Here is a 17658-nt window from a genome sequence, read left to right as displayed (position 1 = left end):
ACCACAAGTTAAGGCATTTTGCAGTTGATTCATCTCTTATATATACACTTTCCTACAAAACATGAGAAGCACCACAAGCTCTTAAACCAACAAAAGAAAAAAAAATGGGAAGAATGAGAGTATTTCTTTTACTTGCTTTCAATGCTCTCATGTTACTTGAAGCACATGGTTTTACCAATGAAAGTGATAAGCAAGTGTTGCTCGCGTTCAAGTCTCAAATTTCTGAAGACAAAAGAGTTGTCTTGTCCTCGTGGAATAACTCATTCCCACTCTGCAACTGGAAGGGGGTTACATGTGGCCGCAAACACAAGAGAGTTACTCGTTTGGAGCTCGGAGGATTGCAATTAGGCGGAGAGATATCGTCATCTATTGGTAATCTTTCCTTCCTCATATATCTTAATCTCTCTGATAATGCTTTTGGTGGAAACATACCTCAAGAGGTGGGAAACTTGTTTAGACTTGAATACTTATATATGGGCGTTAATTATCTGGGAGGAGGGATTCCAGCCAGTTTGTCCAACTGCTCTAGATTGTTGGAACTTGATTTATTTTCGAATCCTCTTGGACGAGGTGTTCCTTCAGAACTAGGGTCATTGACGAACCTTGTTAGTTTAAATTTCCGTGATAACAATCTGAAAGGGAAGCTTCCGGCATCTCTAGGAAACTTGACATCACTCAGGCGAGCTAGCTTCGGAGGAAACAATATGGAAGGAGAAATTCCAGCTGATATAGCTAGGCTGAGTCAAATGATGATACTTGAATTATCAAACAACAAATTCTCAGGTGGTATTCCCTCCGCAATCTATAATATGTCCTCACTTTGGAAATTATATATGGCTTCAAATCAATTCTCGGGTCCCCTGAGACCTGATTTTGGTATTCTGCTACCAAATCTTCAAGAGTTAAATATGGGAAGAAATTATCTCACAGGTTCCATTCCGACAACATTTTCCAATATCTCGACTCTTCGAAAAGTGGCATTGGATGACAACAATCTCAGAGGAAGTATTCCTACCTTCAGAAATGTACCAATTTTGCAATGGTTAATTCTCCATGGCAATTCTCTAGGAAGTTACTCTTCTGGAGATCTTGAATTCATCAGTTCTTTAACAAATTGCACCCAACTAGAGAAATTAGGGATTGGTGGGAATAGGCTTGGGGGTGAGTTGCCTATTTTCATTGCCAATCTGTCCAAGGAACTCACCGGTTTAAGCCTTGAAAAAAATCACATCTTTGGAAGAGTGCCTCACGATATTGGAAATCTCATGGGTCTCCAAACGCTTCAGTTAAGTGACAATATGTTGTCTGGATCACTCCCAACATCTCTTGGTAATCTTTTTGGACTTGGGGTTTTAGATCTCAGTTCAAACAAAATGTCAGGAGTAATACCATCTACTATCGGCAACCTCACTCGGTTAGAAAAACTCTATTTGTACAACAATAGTTTTGAAGGAACCATTCCTCCAAGTCTTGGTAACTGCAGTGACTTGTTATACTTGGAGATTGGGTATAACAAGTTGAATGGGTCCATACCTGCGGAAGTTATGCAGCTTTCACAGCTTCTTACCTTTAGCATGCCAAGTAATTCTATCACAGGCACTCTACCAAAAGATGTTGGACAACTACAAAATCTCGTTCGACTATCTGTTTCCAACAATAAATTAGCAGGGGAGCTCTCACAGACTTTGGAAAACTGTCTCTCATTGGAAGAAATATATCTGCAAGGGAATTCTTTTGATGGAAAAATACCAAATATAAAAAGGTTGGTGGGTGTTAAAAAAATTGATTTGTCGAATAATTATCTCTCTGGTGGCATACCTGGATATTTTGAAAGTTTTTTAAAGTTGGAATATCTCAATCTATCCATGAATAATTTTGAGGGAAGGGTGCCAACAAAAGGAAGATTTCAGAACTCTACCATAGTTTTGGTATTTGGGAACAAAAATCTTTGTGGAGGCATCAAGGAACTGAAACTAAAACCATGCATTGTGCAAGCACCACCAATAGAGACGAAGCATCCATCTCCTGTGCTTTTGAGGAAAGTTGCGATTGGGGTCAGCGTAGGCATAACTTTTCTTTTGCTAGTGTTCATTGTTTTTCTACGTTGGTTCAGAAAAAGAAAGATTAAGAAGACCAATAATTCAGCTCCTACCACATCGGAGATTTTCCATGAGAAGTTAAGTTACGGAGACCTACGAAATGCGACAGATGGCTTCTCTTTGAGCAATATGGTTGGGTCAGGCAGTTTTGGCACTGTGTTTAAGGCATTGCTGCCGGCGGAGAACAAGATTGTTGCAGTGAAGGTTTTAAACCTGAAGAGACGTGGAGCGATGAAGAGCTTTATGGCAGAATGCGAATCCTTGAAAGACATAAGGCATCGTAATCTTGTGAAACTATTGACAGCTTGCGCCAGTATTGATTTCCAAGGAAATGAATTCAGAGCTCTCATATATGAGTTCATGCCAAATGGAAGTTTGGATATGTGGCTGCATCCAGAGGAAGTGGAAGAAATTCGTAGGCCTTCAAGAACCTTGACACTTCTTGAAAGGCTCAATATTTCTATAGACGTGGCTACTGTGTTGGACTATCTTCATTTTCATTGCCATGAACCTATAGCTCATTGCGATCTTAAGCCAGGAAACGTCCTTTTAGATGATGATCTGACAGCCCATGTTAGCGACTTTGGTCTCGCTCGTCTTCTCCTCAAGTTAGACCAGGAGTCCTTCATGAATCAACTAAGCTCAGCTGGTGTTAGAGGAACTATTGGCTATGCCGCACCAGGTAAAACTATTACACATATGGAATGTCTAGATGAAGAGAAAGTTTATGTAATTTATTTCGTTACAATCTTGTTGTCTTTTAACTATGGTGTAGAATATGGAATGGGAGGACAACCATCAATACACGGTGATGTGTATAGCTTTGGGGTTCTCCTTTTGGAAATTTTCACTGGAAAACGACCAACCAATGAGTTATTTGGAGGAAACTTCACCATGCACAACTACACCAAATCGGCGTTGCCAGAGCAAGTCTTGGACATTGTCGACGTATCGATTCTTCACAGCGGTCTCAGAATCGGTTTCCCTGTTGCTGAGTGCTTGAAATTGGTTTTTGAATTGGGACTTAGGTGCTGTGGAGAATCCCCGATCAACCGGTTGGCAACGAGTGAAGCTGCAAAAGAGTTAATCTCAATCAGAGAGAGGTTCTTTAAAACCAGAAGAACAGCCAGACGTTGAAGTGATTATGGTTTCCTCTACAGCCTTTGTAACCCAATAAAAAGGCTTATACTAAAAAGCCTATGTAATATTTTCTATCATAATCTATGATTTCTGTTTCTCTCTATTACACATACTTTAGAAGGCTTGCAATAATGAATCCTTGTTTTTTTTGTGCAGACAAAATATGAATGTTGTGCTATTTGCAATAAATGTTCAGTTTTCGAATAAATATTGAATGTTTTTTCTTTCCCAGCTTTGTTTGAAATTTCAGTGTTCTCTTCTTCAGTCCACTTAATAATATATCAAAACAGAGGCGTGCGTTTTTGCCTAGCGTTCAGGGTCTGTTCGTCTTTTTTAATTTGCTGTAAAATAGTTTTTTTTCTATTAGTTATATATTTCTATGCATCGTATCTCAAAGAAGCGATTAGAGTCAGTCCTTGGTTCTTAATTAGTGTTTTGCTTTCACTAAAATGATATGGTGTCTACAGAAAATTCATAAAAACTAGTGATTATATGTATGTTTTTAGACAGGTTAACGACGTGACTTACACGGAAAGAGTCCTCATGCCATTTTGGATCGGTCTGGAAGTTTTTAATGTGATTTTGAGCCAAATATATTTACTCACCTGTTTTCTTTGAGCTGCATTACCACCACAAGGTACATGCATTTTGCTTTTGATTTTAGTCCGTAATATTCACTATTCTACAAAATAAATGAAAAGACGCAACGGCAGAACAGAGAGGCTCGCCGTGTATGCAGAGCTTTTTAGAGGGGAGAGTGTACTCGTGGTGATTCTTGCAAATTTTCCCATGATGAAAAAGTAAGTAATCGCACAATCACCTGATATGTATATATGAGCCAATTATTTGGTAATAAACTTTGTTTCTCTGGTTGTTCTTTCCAGGAGATTATATCCCTTGGGGGCGTTATAGCTGCTTCATCCCTTGACTATCATTGTCTGTTTGTCCTGATTTATGAGACGTGTTCATTTTACCATTTATAATGAAAGAAAGTGTTACAACATACCTTTTTGGTTTGGTTACATAGTTTTCCTATCGCTTGTATACTTTTGTTAGTTGTTCGTGGTTGTATTGACCTTTGCAACACACTCAGGCGTTCAACATGAATGAGGTATTCTGGCCCTCATAGTATGGAATATGGATTAATGCAATGCTTGCTGCTCCTATACTTACAAATCAGAGAGGTAAACTTCAATTTTTTTTCTTTAAATCTTATTGACTTGTTCTACAAACAAAGAACTATATTAGGATATATAGTGATATTTTAAGTTTTTTTCCATCTAAGTTTGACAAACTCCATTTCTAGTTGTTTTGTAATTACGCTAAATTATGAATTGACGTTGACATAAACTATATAGAAGTAATTTGGTATATGTTGAAATCGTCGATGTCGTCATGATGGTCAGTGTTAAGAACTTGAAAAACATCTCTTGACTAAATTTTTTAAAGAGTGGTCGTTGTTATTAGTGTTAAATAATTAGGTTTTCTTTGTAAATTGTAGATGTGATAAGCGCCTGACAGTTGACTTGGACGAAATAAAGCAGTAAATCGATTAACAGCTGAGACAAGTCATGGCTCTATTTGAGTTTCTGTAAGCTTATATGCGAACCTCATTATTGCATAGGAAGTGAAAAAAAAAAACTTATTTTGCTTGGTTGGAAAAAAAGAGATATTGTTTTTGAAAATTAAGCTTTTATTCCCCATGAGCTTTTACTTTATGGCTATGAGGTTGATTCTTCTATCTGCTTTCCTATTCACTGTACCACTTGAAAATTCAGCCGTGGTCTGTGCTCAAACACAGAGATTGACGGAGGAGACTGATAGACAAGCATTGCTCAATTTTAAGTCTCATGTTTCTGAGACAAGTAGAATCGTCTTAGACTCGTGGAATGTCTCCCTACCTATCTGTAGGTGGACTGGAGTTAAGTGTGGCCGCACACACAGAAGAGTAACTGTTGTGGACCTTGGAGGACTGAAACTAACCGGTGTAGTCCCTCCCTTCGTGGTGTGATCCCTTTGGAAGTTGGAAACTTGTTCCGGCTACAATATTTGAATATGAGCAATAATTTTCTTGGTGGAGCGATCCCAGTTTTTTTGTGTAACTGCTCTAGCCTTTCAACGCTTGATTTATCGTCAAATCATCTTGAACAAAGTGTCCCTTCTGAGTTCGGTTTCTTGTCATTCTATCTCTTGGTAAAAACAACCTAACTGGAAATTTCCCTGCCTCATTGGGAAACATGACATCACTCCAGATGGTTGATTTTATATATAACCATATAGAAGGAGAGATCCCTGAGAGTATAGCCGGACTGAAACAGATGGTGTTTTTCCCTCCTCCTATTTACAACTTGTCCACTCTAATGCTCTTGTCCATAACTAGCAACAGTTTCTCAGGCACCATTAGACCTGATATTGGCACTCTTTTACCTAACCTTCAAATACTATATATGGGGAAAAATAACTTCACGGGTACCATTCCACTACCATACACACTTTCCAATATTTCAACTCTCCGTGATCTAGATATTCCGCATAACCATTTTCTAGGAGATATACCATTGAGTTTTGGGAAGGTTCATAACTTATTAAGCCTAGGCCTTCACTTTAACTCTCTAGGAAACAACTCTTTTGGTGATCTTGATTTTCTTGGTGCTCTAGCTAACTGCACTCAGTTGCAGTACTTAAATGTTCGTTTCAACAACCTTCCGGTTAGTTGCCTGTCTCCATAGCCAATCTCTCCAACCAATTAACTGAGCTCTCCCTTGGTGGAAATCTCATCTCGGGAAGTATTCTGCATGGCATAGGGAATCTCATAAGTCTCCAAACATTGGACTTGAGTGAAAACTTTATGACTGGCAAACTGGCAAACTTCCTTCTTCTGTTGGAGAACTGTCTAAATTGAGGAAAGTCACACTTTATTCAAATGTACTGTCCGGAGGGATACCATCTTCTGTGGGAAATATCACTTGGCTAACATACTTGTATTTGTATAACAACAGTTTCGAAGGTAGCATCCCTTCAAGTCTAGGAAGTTGCAGTTACCTTCTAGATCTGAACCTCGGTACTAATAAGTTGAATGGCAGCATACCCCATGAGGTTATGAAACTTCCATCTCTTGTCATCTTAAATGTCTCTTTTGTAAGAATTACGAAAGAGTATGAGAAGAATAGAGAATCAGATAGAATGATCAAGAGAGAATGAAAGAGAGAAAGAGAGAGCGGCTAGGTTAGAATAGAGGAGAAGGAGAGATTCTCATTCCTTGAATAATAATGACCTAGTTACAAACTATGTATTGGGATACAATGGAGTCTATATAAGGAAACTACTAGAATGTACATTTATAATCGTTAGAAGAACGGGTTCTTATATCCTAAGAAGAACACGTTCTTATATCATAAGGAGGACACGTTCTTCTAACACAAGGAGAACGCGTTCTTAGTGTGTTCATGTTCACACTCCCCCTCAAGCTTAACCATTTTGGAACAGAGGTTAAGCTTGAAACTATGAACACCCACCTCATTAAAAACCTTAGTATGGAAAACCCATTTGGGACAAAAACATACTAAGGGAAAAAGAGTATGGAGTCAATAGCTTAGGGTCTTCATCGGTGGCCTGGTTAGGTCCATAAGTCCAAGTTTGGAGTGTATATACTCGCAAACCTTGGACTCGCTGCTTTGGTGAAGATGTCTGCCAGTTGTTCAGAACTCTTGGTGTGACATGGCAAGATAACTCCTAACTAAACTTGTTCTCTGACTTTGTGGCAGTCCACTTCTATGTGTTTCTTCCTTTCATGAAATACTGAGTTTGATGCAATGTGAATAGCGACTTCATTGTCACAATGCATTGTGATCGGCTTTGGAGTCTCGATGCCTAGATCCTTCAAGAGAGCTTTGAGCCACATGAGTTTGGTTGTGAGCTTCCTCATTGCCCTGTATTCAGACTCTGCACTTGAGAGAGATACCACCTTTTGTTTCTTACTCTTCCAAGTGACAAGATTTCCTCCAACAAACGTGCAATAACCAGATGTTGAGCGTCTATCTTCATGATCCCCAGCATAATCTGCATCACAGTATCCTACCAGCTCTGCATTTCCATTACATCCCATCCATATGCCTTGTCCTGGTGATCCTTTGAGATACTTGAGTATTCGGCTCACCATTTTCCAATGATGTAATGTTGGCTTCTGCATATGTTGACTCACCTGGTTCACAGCAAAGCATATATCAGGTCGAGAAATGGTGAGATAAATAAGCTTACCTACCAACCGTCGATACTGTTTTACATCTTCGAAAGAAGCATCATTCAGCTCCCCCTTATGACCAGCCTTGTAGTCTTCTTCAAGTGGAGTTTCAACTGGTTTTGATCCAAGTTTACCTGCCTCATTCAAAAGATCAAGTGTGTACTTTCTTTGCGACAAGAAGAGTCCTTCTTCAGAACGACAAACTTCTATCCCAAGAAAGTACTTTAGTTCTCCAAGATCTTTGATATCAAAAACTGATTTGAGATAGAGTTTGGTATCTTGAATACCTACCTTGTCATTCCTGGAGATGATAATATCATCAACATATATAAGAATGACTATAATACCTCTTTGGCTTGGATAAGTGAAAAGAGTGTGATCCGCTTCTGATCTTCTAAATCCTTTTTCCATCAATGTTGAACTGAGTTTATGATACCAAGCTCTTGGTGATTGTTTCAGCCCATATATTGCCAAGACCAATAGTGTCTTCAAGTCATGGTGGTGGTCTCATATAGACTTCTTCTTCCATTTCTCCTTGTAAGAATGCGTTCTTCACATCCATCTACCACAATTCCCAAGATAGATTAGTATCTAATGAGAGCATTACTCTTACCATGTGAAGCTTGGCCACTGGAGCGAATGTGTCACAATAGTCTTCTCCATAAGTTTGAGTGAACCCTCTTGCTACAAGTCTGGCTTTATATCGTTCTATCTCCCCATTACTCTTATACTTTATAGTGAATATCCATCGAGATGTCACAGCTTTCTTCCCTTTTGGTAGATCAGCTTCGTCCCATGTGTGATTCTTCAACATTGCATTAGTCTCATCTCCGACCGCATCACGCCAAACTTTATGTTCTTTAGCTTCCTCATAACTTTGTGGAATCCAATTCTGATCAATTTGAGTGAGAAACACTTGATGCTCAACAGGAAAATGTGCCAAAGTGCATACAGCTTGTATAGGGTGAGCAACCGTCTGACTATTGTAGAAGATGCGAGGATTTTTCCAGTTCTTAGGAGCATACTTGAGTCGTTCACTTCGTCGGAGGGGAATAACTTCAATGGCATCATCCTCTGTAGCCTCAAGCTCTGTAGCCTCAACCTGAGTCGGATGTTCTTCCACATGATCTTCTTCCTCTAATTTAGGTTCTTCTCCCCCGGAAGCAAGATCATCCTCCTCGGATACACGTTCTTCACCTAGATTGTTCAGTTCATATTCAGCTTTATCATAATCATCTGCTTCTTGACTATGAGGACTATCTGTTTCATCCAGAGAAGAACAAGGTTGATGTTGATTATTCGCAACTCCAAGCCTTTCAAGAAGAATGCGGAGATTTTCTGCTCTATATGATGAAGAGTAGGGAAGATCTTTCAAGTCCTCCCAATTACTTGTATTATAGAATCCCTTAGATTCTAAGAACTTGACATCCCTTGAGACCAGAACCCTCCTAGCTTCAGGTTCATAACACTTATATCCCTTTTGAGTAGTCGAGTAGCCAATAAACATGCTCTTGACACTCTTAGCGTCAAGCTTGTCACGCTGCTCACCTGGTTTTAAGACATAACACACACATCCAAATACACGTAAGTGATTGATAGACGGTTTAATTTTGTTAAGTACTTCAAATGGAGAGATATCACTCAGTATTTTTGTTGGAGTTCGATTGATCAAGTAGCATGCTGTTACAACAACATCTCCCCAGAACTTCTTTGGTATATTTGTGTGGAACATCATAGATCGAGCAACCTCCATAAGATGTCTATTCTTCCTTTCAGCTACGCCATTTTGTTGGGGTGTATAAGGACAACTTGTTTGGTGAACAATCCCATGTTTGGCCAAATGTTGTTTGAACGCATGACTTGTATACTCCCCACCATTATCTGATCTCAAAATTTTAATCTTGGCATTATAATGGTTAGTCACATAGTTTTGAAAGTTTGTAAAAGCATCAAGAACTCTATCCTTAGAAGGAAGCAAGGTTAGCCAAGTATATTTTCATTTTTCATCAATAAAAGTAACAAAATATTTCTGATTTTCACGAGATAAGCAAGGTGAAGTCCAAACATCATAATGAATTAAGTCAAAACAATGCTCATATATAGTTAAGGACTTAGGAAAAACAGTTTTGCAATGTTTACCAAGGATGCAAGATTCAAAATCATTATTCTTAAACGAAATACTAGGCAACAAAAGTTCCAAAGCACGAAAATGGGGATGACCAAGTCTAGCATGCCACACTGAACTATTAGCCTTATCAATTATTGATTTAAAACACGACGAAAGGGAAGTAGATAGGTTTGAATCCTCAAGCACATAAAGATCATCTTTAGTGGTTCCTTTTCCAAGCACTCTACTTGTTTTAATATCCTGAAAATAAACATCATTAGGGCCAAATATTGCATAACAATTAAGATCATTAGTCGCCCTTTTAACTGATAACAAATTAGAGGTGAAGCTAGGCATATAAAAAGCTTTAGATGTTTTCTCAAACAAGTTTAAGTTTCCTATTCCTTCAATAGGTACTTTATCTCCATTGGCTATGATCACATTTCCTAAAGCCGGTTTTATATCTCTAATTAGCTTAGAATCATTAATCATATGGTGAGAGGCTCTAGAATCAACAATAAGAGGTTTCATAGCATTGAGAGTAAGATAGGCATGACCAGAAAACTCTTTTAGAGCCTTGATGAGTGCATCGAGATCAGATTTTCTCACCAACTCCGAGGAGGCTTCTAATGCTGATCTGTTTCCTTCAGTGATTTGAGGAACCATCAGAGCTTGTGTTTCACCATATCCACTCGCTTGATTTGCTCTTGGATTAGTTCCTCTCGGGCGAAGATGTGGATGAAGAGCCCAACATTTCTCCTTAAGATGTCCAGGCTTCTTGCAATGATCACATATGAACCGGTTCTTTCCATCATTTCTATAGTAGCCCTTGTTTGCAACAGCTACCTCTCCTTTGTTGGCTGTGATAAGATCACCTTTTGCTCCAAACAAACCAATGGAACCATGCTCCTTTTGAATTTGATTGCACACATCATCAAGACTTGGGAGCTTGTCCGAACGAAGAATATGTTTGATGAGATCATTATATGACGAATTCAATGTCAAGAGCAAGCCAAACACCTTGTCTTGTTCACGGCGTTCATTTAGAACCACTGGATCCTCCGAGTTACGCCTTAACATTTCCAACTCTGCCTAAAGAGATCTGAACTTCCCAAAATGTTTAGTAAACTCCATGTCTTCCTGGTTGAGATTGTTAATTGCTCTCTTTACCTCAAACACACGACTCAGATTGGAGACATTACCAAACACATTATGTAGGGTATCCCAAAGATCCTTAGCTGTCTCACAATATGAGTAAGACTCAAGAATCGGAGCATCCAAGGAATTTTGGATGAAGGCTAAAACACTTTGGTTCTCTTGGAACCACTTGTCGTTGTCACACACAGCGATCTCCTTTCCTTCTTGTTTGGTCGTCGTCTCCTTCACAACTTCATTGCTCTCAATGTGCTTCAAGAGCTCGCGACCGCACAGTGCTGTCTTTGTGGTTCTTGCCCATAGCAAGTAGTTTCTACCTTTTAGTGTAACAGGGATGATTAGGGTTTTGCTGAGATCTATGATCAGATTCTGGTGCGGAAGATGAAAATTTGAGAATAAACACAATAGGAGCGTTACTGCTCAGATACCATGTAAGAATTACGAAAGAGTATGAGAAGAATAGAGAATCAGATAGAATGATCAAGAGAGAATGAAAGAGAGAAAGAGAGAGCGGCTAGGTTAGAATAGAGGAGAAGGAGAGATTCTCATTCCTTGAATAATAATGACCTAATTACAAACTATTTATAGGGATACAATGGAGTTTATATAAGGAAACTACTAGAATGTACATTTATAATCGTAGGAAGAACGGGTTCTTATATCCTAAGAAGAACATGTTCTTATATCATAAGAAGAACATGTTCTTCTAACACAAGGAGAACACGTTCTTAGTGTGTTCATGTTCACATCTTTTAACTCGTTGGTTGGTTCTTTGATAGGAGATGTTGGTAATCTTAAGTTTTTGCTTGGTCTAGATGTTTCATACAATAAATTATCAGGACAGATTCCGTGGACCTTGGCGAATTGTCTCTCACTAGAATATCTTTTGTTACAAGGGAATTCATTTGTTGGTCCCATCCCAGATATAAAAGGGTTAACTGGCTTCAGACTCTTAGATCTGTCTAACAACAATCTCTCTGGCCCGATTCCTGATTATATGAGAAACTTTTCCCAGCTGCAGAATCTGAATCTCTCTATGAACAACTTTGAAGGAGTTGTGCCAACAAAGGGGATATTTCATAATGCTAGTGTAGTTTCTGACTTTGGAAATATAAATCTTTGTGGAGGCATCCCATCATTACAACTTAAACCATGCTCTGTAGAATCACAAGGGAGACTTTTATCAGTCGGAAAGATAATTGCCATTTGTGTAAGTGCAGGTGTGGCAACACTTTTGTTGTTATGTTTGTTTGTGGTTTATCAATGCAAATACAAAAAGAGAAAGAAGAGTGTCGGGGCTAACAATAATGAGAGTGATCTGTCTCTTTCCCCATTATATGAAATGATAAGTTATGATGAGTGATAACTCTCTAATTTACATGTTTTAGGCATCTTTTTTGTCCATATTTTGCATTATATATATCCTAACCTTAGCGTTTTTAGGTCATTAACTGTAAGAATCCATATTTAGGCCATTTAGGGTGTTGCATTCTTGCATTTGCACATTTTGGATGAAAGCATGTGCTTTAGAGCCTAAAATGGGGAGAAACAAGGTAAAATCCGAGCATGTACCCGAAGGAGCTATGGAGTAGGAAGAACAGTCTGAACCTCAACCCGATCGAAGAGGATCCAAGGGCAGGAAGAACAACCTGAAGACCTATCCAAGGACTAACCCAACCACATCCTCGAGCACCCCCTCGAGCAGACCCTCGGGCAGGACTGGGCAGCTAGGGTTAAAGGGTTTCCATATATAAACCCCCCCTCTTCTTCCTCTCGCCCTAGCACGCCGCAGACACTCAGAACAGAGAGCGAGAGCTTCTGGGAGAGAGACTGAGCGATCCAAACTCTTTTCCACTTTGTTAGGATTTATTTTCATTTTCTTTTTGCTATTCTTCTAGATTTCGATTTTGTACTCTTCTACTCTATTTCTATTTTCAATACAATGCGATTTTCGTTAATATAAGTTTTTATGTTTTCTTCAATGAGATCTGAGTAGTGAAACAAAGTTTCAAGGGATGGGATAGACAAATATGTGTTCTTGATCAGTTAGGATGTCTTAGCTTGATTGTTTATGTTATATAAATTCCTTTCTAGATTTGTGTTCTTAATGTTATATTCAGACCGAGAGGTTGAGAGTAGATCTAGGGTGTTTTGCCATTGAGAAATGTTGTTGAAATGCTTGAATCAATCAATGCTAGAGATTTACTCACTTAGCCTAAGAGATTAGATGTGTAAGGAGTTTATTGACAATAATGAATCGGTTTGTATTGCATGCTTGGCCATGTTTCTCCAACGAGAGTTGGGTAGGGGAGTGATCAAGGTTGATTGTTTCTATCACGAGAGTGTTTTAACAAGATTTTAGAGATTCATTGTCTAGGGAATATTTGCTTGAGGCATGTAGGAAATCCATACTGGTCAGGAACACTTAGGAGTTGATTACCCCATCCTTAGGAGCTTTCGCATCTTGATTGTTTACGTTTTTATTCATAACTCGACCCTATAACCGAACTGGTACTCGATCACCAGCTTTGTGTACACCTTCGAGTTGTTCTTACTCTTCTTCTTTACCAGATCACTCCACCTGATCTCGTACTCGAATGCTCGCATCGAGTACTTAGGTCGTGTGATTCTTGTTTATTTATTTTCTTTTAATTATTTTAGGATTGTTAGATCAAACCCCAACTATTGCTTGGCTTGACTTGTTTGTTCTGATCATATCTTATCTGCTAGCATAACAACCATTTGGATTGATAACCCTTTGTACTACAACTGCATAGGGAATTGATACCCTGGGTGAAAAGCCTATTATCAATGAGATCTACAAGACAACCGGTGGCTAGTGGGATCCGCAGGACGGGTTGTCACAATAATGACCTGAATGACAAGTATGACTCTCTCAAAACTAAGCTTTGATACCTTGAAGGCCAACACATCACACAACCACCTCCAAAAATCAACCAGCTTCCAGGTAAAGCTGTTCAAAACCCAAAAAACTATGCCACTGCCCAAGCCATCTTTCTTGATGATGATTTTGAGGACTACCTCACTGAGGACAGCGATGTTCAAGATGGGGAGGATATGGATCACTATGGGATGAATGAGTGTCAGTACTACATATCCGAGTATGAACCCGATCCTTCACACGAGGAGACTGATCGAGCTGATGATCGAGCACTGGTTCGAGAATCGCAAACCGATGCACCACCCGAGGCTGAACACGATGACATACCCGATGATTGTGATCGGATGATCCATCAGGTAGACGTTCAAATGACAGATCAACCTCAACTGCCTCAAGCTGAGGAAGGAGAATTAGAGGAAAGGTTTAAAGCTGCTCTTGACATCCAGTTAGAGGCGCCATTAGAGCTTATGTCCAAACGAAAAGCCTCGCCTCCTAAGTTCTTGCCACCACACGAACTTCGAGAGGAAATCATCAAGGAGACAGCTCTGCTGGAGATTGAGTTAAAGGAAGCTTTCAAGGAGATTGGGAATGCAATTCTGAGGAGTGGAGTGTGTTTAGATCCTGAACTGCAAATTGAGGAAAACTTGGAGGATCCCGGCTCTTTCACCTTGCCATGTTTAATAGGCCTTAGGATTTTCAACAACTATTTGTGCAATTTGGGCGCTTCAGTCAGCATCATGCCACTTTCAGTTGCTAACAAGATGGGTTTTAGCAGTTTTAAACCGAGTAGTCTGTATTTGGTTCTAGCTGATAGAACAAATAGACACCCCATTGGTGGCCTGGAAAACTTGCCTCTCAGGATTGGAAGAGTGGAAGTTCCTACTGATTTCATGATCCTTGATATGGATAAGGAACCAGACGATCCACTGATCCTAGGAAGACCATTCTTAGCAACAGTAGGAGCAGTGATTGATGTGAAGCAAGGGAAGATCATAATTGAGCATGGAGAGAACTTCAAAATAGAATTTGGCATCAAGAAGGGAATTAAGAAGCCAACCATTAATGGTCAAGCTTTTTTCACCCAGACAAAACAAAGAAGAGTCAAGCATCACAAAGAAGTCCATACTACATTTGTTGTGGAACCTAGACAAGAACTGGAAAATCCATTAAACCAGCCTGCTATAGTGGAGAGGAATCCAAAACCTCTCCCTTCTAAAACCCATGCTTAAAGAGCATGAAGAGTCAAGCTTAGTGACTTAAAACAAGCTCACTTGGGAGGAAGTCCCAAAGGTATCCTTTTATTTTATTTTAATTTTATTTAATTATTTTGTCTTATTTTCGATTTTTACATATTTATATATACATATATATATATATATATAAAAAAAAAGAAAAAAAAGAATAAAAAAAGGAAGACAAAGGAAATTTTGGGGAACCTGAGGCTCTACCCGAATCCGTACCCAACGCGCCTGATCGTGTCCCTACTCGGGTGGCGAGTGGAGTCCGAATTCCACAAAACCCTCACCCACTCTCGATGAAACCCTAGAAGCTATCTCTTCTATTTAAGGGGACTAGGACCCCTCTCCATCAGCATCACAAAATCGATAAGTCTCTCAACCCTAAAAACTTTTTGCCTTCCAACTTTCTACTTTTCTCTCAAAGGATCGAGAGTCTTTAATCTCTTAGAAACTAACCCTATTGATCTCGAGTTTAGCTTCTTCTCTTTTCAAGGATTAACCAATGGCTCCCAAGATGAAAACTTACCAAAAGAAGGGGACAAGATCAACCTCCGTCGCTGCTGGAACCGGAGGTGATGGTGCGGATGCTCGCGATTCTCAGGGGAGGAAACGTTTCGCATTCCCAACTGCTGAGTGGATGTTTCCAATCCCCCACCCGATGCTCAACCCGATCATCTACCCGAGGAGACACTCGAGCATCCGATCGGGTAGATAACCGTGTTCGCTCACCTAGCCCAGTAGCGGTTGCAATCCGCCGATCTCCTCGACGTAGGGACTTGTCTACGTCCGAGAGAACCATCACCGACCCAATGGAGGTTGATTCAGATGCAGATGGAGGAGAACCGGAGGAGATCCAAACCTCCAGGTTGAGAAGCAGAGCTGCGGTTGCAAAGAGGAAGAGACCAGCCTCTGAAAAAGCTGAGAAGATAGCAGAGAGAGCGGCGGAAGAAGAAGATCAAGGTACCGAGGATGACAGCCGTGATAATGAAGAGGAGCAGAGGGAACACACATGTTTAGCATCGAGGAGGCTGAAATAAAGAGAAGTGGAGACTCCGGCCAAGCTATTCAAGGTCCTCCGCAAGATGAGCTTTGTTGGTACCCGCTACTCCCACCGCGAAACAATGAAGCAGTTGGGAATCGCAAGAGACATCGGGTTTCTCTTCGACTTGTGCCACCTGGGCCAGATGATGCAAACCAACCTCGAAGCTTATGAGGAAGAGACGGTTCACTTCCTTTCCACGCTGCAGTTACACTACTTTGAAGACCACCCGACCCTACTACCCGGTGGGGGGATCGGGTTCATCATCTTCTTTGTGCGCAACAAGGAATACTAACTCACCTACAAGGAGATGGAGGAGCTGTATGGATTCAAGGCTGGGAGTGGAGAAAACATGGAAGTAAACAAGGAAGAAATGAAATCCCTATGGCTGACAATAGGAGATAAGCTTCCCTATAAGTTTACAAGCTCCAAATCCGTTCAAATAAGGAACCCTATTTTGAGGTACTTTCACAAATCTCTAGCTTGCACCTTATTCGCTAGGAAGGAGACTGGAAATGTGAATGATCATGAGCTCCAACTGATAGACATAGCCTTGTGTGGAATATTGGATAATGCTAGGGATGGTAGACCGCTGCTAGGAGATGTTGCGGACACTAGCATGATCTTTGTGTTGCTCGATCAGTTCATGTATCTGAAATCCTGGGCAATGAAAACCGAGATGCGAGAGGGAACTGGAGAGATATCCATAGGAGGTTTGGTCACACCAATTTTGGTCGCTTGCGATGTGCCCCTAAAGGGAGTGGTGCATGAGCCGAGATGGCTTGACATGGACTACCTCACATTGACGAGATTCTTGGCTTATGAGAAGCCAAATGACATGTCACTCTTCAAGTTCGTTCATCCAGCAGTCGGAGCTACTCAAATGATTTTGCCCAACGTCGTGTGCACCAAAATCCGGCTAGGAGAGAACATAGACTTTGCACCACCATTGGAAGAGCTGTACAACCCTGAGGAAGAATCCGCAGCTGAAGAGAGAGAGCCGACTGAGCAAGGACAGGGAGAAAACTCAGAGGACTACGAGTTTGAGGTGTATGTTTGCTCTCAAAAGCAACCAGTTGGAGTGATGGAAGCTAGGTTTACATGTTTTAGGCATCCTTTTTTGTCCATGTTTTGCATTATATATACCCTAACCTTAGCGTTTTTAGGTCATTAACTGTAGGAATCCACATTTAGGCCATTTAGGGTGTTGCATTCTTGCATTTGCATATTTTGGATGAAAACAGGTGCTTTAGAGCCTAAAATGGAGAGAAACAAGATCAAATTCGAGCATGTACCCGAAGGAGCTATGGAGCAGGAAGAACAGTCCGAACCTCAACCCGATCGAAGAGGATCCAAGGGCAGGAAGAACAACCCGAAGACCTATCCGAGGAGTAACCCGACCACATCCTCGAGCGCCGCCTCGAGCAGACCCTCGGGCAGGACTGAGCAGCTAGGTTTAAAGGGTTTCCATATATAAACCCCCTATTCTTTCTCTCGCCCAAGCACGCTGCAGACCCTTAGAACAAAGAGCGAGAGCTTCTGGGAGAGAGACTGAGCGATCCAAACTCTTTTTCCACTTTGTTAGGATTTATTTTCATTTTCTTTTTGCTATTCTTCTAGATTTCGATTTTGTACTCTTCTACTCTATTTCTATTTTTCAATACAATGGAATTTTCGTTTATATGTGTTTTTATGTTTTCTACAATGAGATCTGAGTAGTGAAACAAAGTTTCTAGGG

At 40.3% G+C, this 17658-nt stretch overlaps 3 protein-coding genes across 3 annotated transcripts; 2 read left to right on the top strand and 1 right to left on the bottom strand.

Annotated features, from left to right (window-relative positions):
- LOC104780521 (putative LRR receptor-like serine/threonine-protein kinase At3g47570) lies at positions 1-3447 on the top strand. The gene is made up of 2 exons (XM_010505023.3): positions 1-2781; positions 2875-3447. Exons 1-2 carry the CDS (start codon positions 105-107, stop codon positions 3234-3236), a joined length of 3039 nt encoding a protein of 1012 aa, XP_010503325.1. The 5' UTR covers positions 1-104; the 3' UTR covers positions 3237-3447.
- A 2029-nt stretch (positions 3448-5476) lies between these two features.
- LOC147945938 (LRR receptor-like serine/threonine-protein kinase EFR) lies at positions 5477-6440 on the top strand. Its single transcript, XM_087509420.1, has 2 exons — positions 5477-5958; positions 6239-6440. The coding sequence occupies exons 1-2, from the start codon at positions 5477-5479 to the stop codon at positions 6438-6440; spliced, it is 684 nt and encodes a 227-aa protein (XP_087365546.1).
- Positions 6441-6975: 535 nt separating this feature from the next.
- On the bottom strand, positions 6976-11659 carry LOC104783864 (uncharacterized). The gene is made up of 7 exons (XM_087509419.1): positions 11453-11659; positions 10757-11110; positions 10004-10678; positions 9619-9847; positions 8093-9027; positions 7827-7880; positions 6976-7701 (listed from the first exon to the last, which is right to left on the bottom strand). Exons 1-7 carry the CDS (start codon positions 11657-11659, stop codon positions 6976-6978), a joined length of 3180 nt encoding a protein of 1059 aa, XP_087365545.1.
- Between the last annotated feature and the right edge of the window lie 5999 nt (positions 11660-17658).

Source organism: Camelina sativa, chromosome 4 (assembly GCF_030686135.1).
Source record: "Camelina sativa cultivar CO46 ecotype springtype chromosome 4, ASM3068613v1".
In the NCBI taxonomy this organism is placed as follows: domain Eukaryota; kingdom Viridiplantae; phylum Streptophyta; class Magnoliopsida; order Brassicales; family Brassicaceae; genus Camelina; species Camelina sativa.
Note: the sequence above shows the minus strand (reverse complement) of the source record. Positions and strands in the feature narration are given on the sequence as shown.